At 33.2% G+C, this 7,710-nt stretch overlaps 2 protein-coding genes across 3 annotated transcripts; both read right to left on the minus strand.

Moving 5' to 3' along the window:
• Positions 1 to 1,515: 1,515 nt before the first annotated feature.
• Positions 1,516 to 5,361, minus strand: LOC120181297. 2 transcript variants are annotated; one of them, XM_039186461.1, is made up of 6 exons: positions 5,162 to 5,361; positions 3,855 to 3,900; positions 2,944 to 3,064; positions 2,624 to 2,694; positions 2,083 to 2,183; positions 1,516 to 1,706 (listed from the first exon to the last, which is right to left on the minus strand). In XM_039186461.1, exons 1-6 carry the CDS (start codon positions 5,279 to 5,281, stop codon positions 1,650 to 1,652), a joined length of 516 nt encoding a protein of 171 aa, XP_039042392.1. In that variant the 5' UTR covers positions 5,282 to 5,361; the 3' UTR covers positions 1,516 to 1,649. The 2 variants fall into 2 exon arrangements, with proteins under 2 accessions (XP_039042392.1, XP_039042393.1); XM_039186462.1 differs by having other exon boundaries at positions 1,519 to 1,706; positions 2,639 to 2,694; positions 5,162 to 5,349.
• Positions 5,362 to 5,987: 626 nt separating this feature from the next.
• On the minus strand, positions 5,988 to 7,231 carry LOC120181379. Its single transcript, XM_039186527.1, has 4 exons — positions 7,063 to 7,231; positions 6,574 to 6,835; positions 6,209 to 6,305; positions 5,988 to 6,134 (listed from the first exon to the last, which is right to left on the minus strand). The coding sequence occupies exons 1-4, from the start codon at positions 7,229 to 7,231 to the stop codon at positions 5,988 to 5,990; spliced, it is 675 nt and encodes a 224-aa protein (XP_039042458.1).
• Positions 7,232 to 7,710: the final 479 nt, after the last annotated feature.

The following is a 7,710-nucleotide window of genomic DNA, read 5'->3' on the forward strand; positions in this document are numbered from 1 at the left end:
TATATATATATAAAATAGTTTATATAATAAATTAGTACCTAAAGTATGTCTTCTTTTTCATTAAGTACGTAAAATATAATTTTAGTCAAAATAAATACCTAAAGTATATTTTGATCAAAATAGATACCTAAAGTACTTAGTTTTTTTTTCATCTAAGTACCTAAAATACTATTTAATTAATGTCACATATCAACTTTTTAGAACTTAAATGGAAATTTTTGAATAGTTTAAGTACATATTTTACCATAAAATATTTTAAGTACTTATTTTGATAAAAAAAAAAGATAACTTTATATACTTATTTTGATCAAAAAGTACTTTAGGTACTTAAATGAAAAAGAAGATATACTTTAGATACTTATTTATGATATAAAATACATAAATTTGTATATTATTTAAGAAAGCATTTTGCTATTGAATAAATGAGACAATACAAATTGTGAATTACTCGAGATCTACTCGGTCAAAGCTCGATAAATACTCGATTCAAATAGACTCAACTCGAATTATTGATGAAAATTATTGATGAGTTGAAACAAACTACTTGATACTAAATTCGAAAAACTCACAAGCAACTAGAAAATATAATACATTAAGACTTCATTTTCTTAAAATATAAATTATTAATAATATTAACATTTATGTATTTCTTCTAAAAAAACATAGCATAAAATTTTCATTTATTTAAGGTTTCAAGTTTGACTTTCAATCGAATCAAGTTAAATTGTTTTCATTTCAAACTTTTTCGAGTTTCGAGTTCAAGTTGAGCTTAAAAATTTTAAGCTCACAAGTTTTCAAACCGAATCAATCTTCATTATAAAGTTTTCAAGTCGAATTCAATAATACTTGACTCATTTACAACCCTAATTGTATCAATAATAACAAACGAATACAATGAATTCTCACTCTATACAAAGCCTTCAACTGTTATTCTTTCCTCTCTATCTTAGAGAGAGTAGATTTTTAATGCTATATATAATTTGGTAATATACTAAATGAATGCCTCCAAACGACTTTGCATTTCGTTGCCTCCAAACCAGATAATTAAATCCATTAAAGCTGAATTTTTTTACATCATCTAGTTAAATACGATTTTATTTAATACCGATTCTATTAATATTTAGTTATTTAGTACGAACCAAATTATCTTGGTAATTAATGAAATGGTTCTTATTCCTAAAAGTCATAGGTTCAAACACCAACGACTGTAGCAAGATAGTTGAACATTTATTGTCAAATGGTTGAAAATATACTAAACATTATTGGTTCTATCATTCATGTTAGTGTAGGTTTGACTAACAAACCACTTTCTCTAATACCAACCGTAGGCTGAGCATAATATCCCACTTCCATCCATTACAAACTTAGTAACCATTCATCAATATTCATAAGAGGAACGACTAATATATTGAAATAATATACTAAATAATAATAAACTAAATCTCAACCATTCGAAAATAACACTAAATATTAACCCCCCAAAAGAAAAGGGTTTAAAATTACTCTGAGTCATTCTTATTTTTTCAGAAAACACTAATCTTAAGTAAATTCCATCTTTTGGGGATCACTTTCCAAAATTACATCAAAAGACAACATGAGCACCTACTTCTCTTACCTCTGCGTGCGTATACATTGCGAGTGCTGCAGCATCAGCCCGTCTTCTGAGATGAACTATTGACACATTTCAAACGAGCAATCAGTTCGTCCTGCACAGTTTGATGTATCATAAAATGGGTCCAGAATTTAATAGTAATTAGCTCAGCATGTAAGGAAATATAATCTATGTTATTCAGATATAAGTTCAATAGTTCATTCAATTCTATCCATGAATTAGGAGGGTCTTCGGAGAGCAATATCCCCATATCCATTATACAAGAATGCATCAGATATGGATATGGAAAAATGAATATTCAGAACAACATAAGCTTGTGGTGGTGTCATCGTGTCAATGCATCTAAAATGCAAAAGAATCACCACGTAGATATCTATTCCTGGATCATTAAATATGGCCAACTACCCAGAGCATTTAGATTTAAAAGACTTTTAAAAATGGCATCCAAGAAAGCTTTCAAGAGAACATGCCTTCTTCCCCTTGGGAGAGAGTCCTCTTTCCCTCAGAAGGGCACGGAGTCTCTCTACGGTTAAACTATGGTACTCCTCAGCTGCACGACTGCTTGATCCCTCTGCAAGTTTTTAAGTTGTTAGAGGAACTCGAGATATATTTCTCCGAATAATAAATCCATGAATGGTTGAGACAATTTTAACAAGATAAATCATATTGATGCCAAAGGACAATAAGGTGGTTTGGTGAAAATAGAATGGTTTCAATCGCATTACAAGCCAATTTATTAAATAGAGCATGGAAAATCATCCCTAGAGATCAACCAGAGAAAAAGAAATTTGAAATCTATAACACTAATCAGACAATTTAACCCAAAACGTCATATTTTGCTACTTTTACTAATTGAAGAAATTTCATAAATTCAATTGTATAAAAAATAGCAGCTACAGTGACTGCAGTGACACTGTAATTTCCTGACATTTTTGACCCCATATATGGAACCATGCACATGAATACATACACAAGGAGTAAGGATTAATACAAAACATCTTATCGACTGACCTGATTGAGGAGTACCTCGTGTATTGGCTTTCTTTGCAGAAATCCTGCTATCCATGACTCTTTCAGCAGCCCTGCGGGAAAAAGATTGGCAAGCATCATAAAATCTACCCTAGTCATCTGGTATGATCGGATGCAATAAGATGAGTGCAATAACACATGACGTAATCCATGTATTTTGCTAGAAACAGCAGGCTAAACAAAGATACAAAATAAATCTTGCATGAAGGTTAACAGTGAATAGTAAAAAAACTAATATTAACACAGGCAATAAATATAAACAAGATATTGAACATCATTTACCCAAGACAGAAAATCCATACCTCTTTCTAGGACCCTCAGCTGCAGCTTTCATAACCTTTGAACAAGAATCACCATTCTTATCATTAAGCGTGAGTGATCTAATAAGTATGTTCTGCTGGTTTGTCTTTATGAGCTGGCTCTCTGGAGATAGAAGAGAAAATAAGATTATCTAGTTTGTTAATAAGAATAAATCTCAAAACTATTTCTTGCAACAACAGAGATCTTGAGAATAAACAAGATAATCTGCAAAAAACGCATGGATATTAAAATCATAAACAAGACAATTATAAAATACAAATAGAAACAAAATGGCACATTAATCACCATCCAATACTGAAGATACTTTCATACAATCAATATGCGACTTAAGTAGCAGTAGATAAGAAATATTTAGGGCGTCAAATTAATATCCTTAAGATGCATTATAAATTCCATATATGCTTTGAATTACAAACTCCCAAACTGTTGCAACGAGTATGAGTTACATGTCTTAAATTTGTAATGAATTTCTCTCTTTCCTGCTAACTATTTCACTCGATAGGTGTTTCAAGCCTTCAACAGTACATGCTGATTATAACTTAGTGAAACAAGACAAGTAACCCATAAAAAAAAAGGTGCCAATGATCGCAGCAGATGTAAACCAGGCACCAGAACGCAATTAAGTGTAGTCAGCCTTACAAGTTGATTTTTCAACAATGGTAAATAGAAATTAATATACACTAAAAAGACCTTGTACATTAAAATAGATGTAATAGCAGTAATTTTTTTTGGATAAGAAGTTATAGCAGTAATTAATGGTTCTTAAGTGGAAAAGGCATAGATTGAATGGAATGGTCATGCATGTATTTAAATATTTAAACTAAAATAGAGAAATTATTTGCAAACTCTCAAAACATATAGAAATCCTCAAGAAGTTGAAGTTTACAGCAACCTGGTGGAGAAGTGTCGTTCTCACAAATATAAACTCGCATCCCCCCCTGCAAAAAGGTTTGCAATATAAGCAACATTTTGTAGAAAATTATATGCTCTAGATAAAAGGAACAGATTATTCATTGACAAGACTAAAAAATTATTCAGTTCAATATACAAAAGCAGGAAAAAATATGCCAAGAAATAAAACTAAATGGAAATAACTATATTAGTTAAATATGTGATTGCAGTAATTCAAACAAGACAGCCACCCAGTTTCCCTTTTACTAATCTGATCCATTCTAACCAAATGAGAAACTCTCAGCTTGCATCCCTCGAAGAATTGCATAGTATACGACTGGAATTGAAATACAGATTTTACATTTTTATATTTTACATGACATATTCTTGTGGCAAGATACGGTTAAGGTAATTGGAAAGGAAAATGGTATAGCGAAACAGACAGATAAACTAAGAAGCAATTATTTGAGAAGTATTCATGCTCTACTGAAATACAAAACACGTGAAAATGACTCAATTTTGAAGAGTAAAGCAGAGTACATTGAGAAACAAAAGACCTCCACATGTCCAAAATCCTAAAACCACTGCAAAGCATAAGATTTCCCAAGGTGTAACTGGCTATATCCTAAACCCCCATAACTTACACATGGCAAGAAGAATCAAAAGTCAATGAATAAAGGCTATGCTATGTCAAAAGGCATGTGCAAATGGAATCATTCTTATAAAAACGCTAAATCAGGTTCGTATTTGGTTAGTAAAATCAAGTGTTTGGCAGCCAAAGATGCAGGAATTCATTCCAAGTTGAAAAATAAGACCCCCTAAAATAGCTCGACTAAGGACAGCCTAAAATACTAATCCCAAAGAGATCATATTTCAAAATATATCTCTACATGCAAATTCTGGTTCTGTACCAAAACGGTGTATTTTACTACTAAAGAATTTTTCATTAGCTCAAATAACAAATTTCTCTCCACTTTCCAAGTTAAATTTCTCACTGCAAAAACCTACCAAACCATCCACCAGACATAAATTTAATCACATTTGAAACATTAATCAATACATCCTAAAACCTCGAATCAGAACCATAAATGGTTTGCATCGCATCTAAAATTAAACTAATCCTAAGCTAATATCATAATTATTTACTTTTTCAGTCTGAAATCAGTAAAACTACTTTACTTCCACAAACAGTTCAAGGCTTCGTTCACTTATCACACTTTATATGCGACGAATGGACAAAAACAAAGTTATAATAACAATAATAAGAAATTAAATTAATTAAATAAATAAGAGAATGAAAAACGCAACCAGATTGGAGGAGATGACGGTGGAGGAGAGGTGGCCGCAAGAGGGGAGATTGAAGAGGAACTTGGAAGCGCCGGAAGACGGTTTATCAAAATGTAAGTGTTGAGAAGAGGAGCCCTCCATTGGCCTTTACAATAACCCTCGCCCCAATTTTTTTTTCAAGTTGAAAACTTTTTTAAAAAAATATCAAGTTGAAATAAGTAGAAGACGAAGCGTGAAAAGTCGAGAAAGCCCGCCACTACTCATTTTCCCGCTATATATCCGGGATTTCCCCCTTTGTGTGGCAGGTTAGAGTGGGTCTTTTCGTATTTTTATTTTTTGGGATTTTTTTTTGGATAATTCAAAAATTTATTACCCAAACTAACAATATTGCTACAATTAATCAAACAAAGAAACTATGAACAACCTAGAAAAAAAATGATTGGTTAGACTATATTCCAAGCATTACAAATGCTAAAGTTAATACTATCAAGTCTATTAATAGGTTTTCCCCTAAGATGAATAACCACAACTTCCATGATTTTTTTGAGCAAGGCTTCGACAGTTCTTCGACGTCCGAGGAAGATTCTACAATTTCGTTTTTGCCACAAAGAGTAAATGAAACAGACCATGCAAGCTTCAAAATGAAAGTGATTAGGGACTTCCCTTTCCAAGAAGAACTTGCCCAAGCAATCGTTTCATCCCAAGACATGAAAGAGGAATTCATTCCATTAAGAAGCATAATTGAGTTCCAGAGGTCGACTGCCAAAGGGAAGGGAGAAGAGATGATTCCGAGACTCTTGGAAGGAGCTGCAGTTGACACAAATACCATCAGAGTAGATTCTCATTCTTAGGAGACGATCTCTAGTAGGAAGTTGTCGAGAAGGGTCATCCAGGCAATCATATTGTGCTTAGGAACATGCATTGGAAACCAGATTAACCTATGCCAAGGAACCTTTTGCTTTTGCATTTGAGTCATTTCCCAGATTTCTTTAGTCTGCAATTGACCAGTAGTGAAGAGAGGATAAGCAACAGTCCTCAGTTTAAGAATCGTTTAATGCTCCAACTTACAGTTGCTCCAGCTTGGAAATGCCAGAAATCTTGGTTCTTTAGGACATAATTATTAAGCCATGCTACCCAAAGGGATCCATTTCCTGCTAGGATCTTCCTGATAAGATTAAAAATACAGACTCTACACTAATCTTTTAGATTTTTCAGTCCAAGGCCTCATTCTGATTTAGGAAGATAAATGTGTTCCCAGCTTACTCTGGCTCCAGCTTTTTATAGCTCCTTTCTAGAAGAATTGGGAGCAGAGCTGTTCAACCTTATTTAAAATCGAAGCAGGAAATAAACTGTCTACACCAATAATTGTAGACATTGTACAAAACAGTTTTAATCAATTCGAGTCTGCTTGCATAACTTAAATTCTTCCAGACCAGAGCTGCAACCTTTGTTTCATTTTAGTAAGTAAAGCTTCACAATCTTTCTCAGTGAGGTTACGAGAGACAAGAGGAATGCCAAGGTATTTGACAGGAAGAGAACCAATCTTAAAGCCATAGATCCTTTTGATGTTATCAATCATGCTTAAGGGAATACCTGTAGCAAAGAGCTCAGATTTAGAGGAATTGAGCTTAAGACCTGAAATTTGATGAAATTGATCAAGCACACTAAGCACACCAGTCACAGAGTCCAAATTACCTTTACAAAAAATCAGAAGATCATCCGCAAAAGATAGGTGAGTAAGTCCTATCTTCTTGCATTTAGGATAGAAACAAAAAATTCCTTTATTTGTAGCCAAATTGAGCATTCTAGATAAGATGTTCATTGCAAGAACAAAAAGATAAGGGGAAAGTGGATCTCACTGTCTAAGCCCTCTAGCCCCTTTAAAATAACCAATTAAGGTACCATTGAAAGAGATAGAGTACCTGACTTGAGAGAAACATTCTTCAATCCAAGCAATAAACTGTTGGGGAAACTCAATAGCTTTGAGAACAACAAAATGAACCTCCAATCTAATGAATCAAATGCCTTGTGAAGGTCAATTTTCATGGAGCATCTAGGGGAAATGTTTTTCCTACCATAACCTTTAACCATCTCCCAAGCAAGCAGGGAATTATCAACAATGATCCTCTCTGATGAAAGCAGAGCGATTCAAAGAAACGATCTCAGGAATGTAAATATTCAACCTATTAACAAGGATTTTAGAGATAGTCTTATAGATCACAAAACAACAGGAAATTTGCCTAAAGTCTTTAACAACACTTGCGTTAGGGACTGTAGGCACTAGAGCAATAACCGTGGAATTAAAGGCTGGATTTATGAAGTTATTGGAAAAGAAATATTTAACAGTTGCTATGACATCCTCTCCAACAATTGACCAGGTTTCTTAAAGAATAAGAAAGTGAATCCATCCGGGCCAGGAGCCTTATCATTTCCTTGGCAGAAAACAACATTTTAGATTTCTTCATCAGTAACATCCTTGATAAGATTGTTAGAAGCTTCATAAGGTAATGAGTAATTTAAGAGGTCTTTGACAAGGTTAGGATCAATCTCCTTTATAGATGTATCAGCAG

This window comes from Hibiscus syriacus, unplaced genomic scaffold (assembly GCF_006381635.1).
Source record: "Hibiscus syriacus cultivar Baekdansim isolate YM2019G1 unplaced genomic scaffold, ASM638163v2 tig00112523_pilon, whole genome shotgun sequence".
Taxonomy (NCBI): domain Eukaryota; kingdom Viridiplantae; phylum Streptophyta; class Magnoliopsida; order Malvales; family Malvaceae; genus Hibiscus; species Hibiscus syriacus.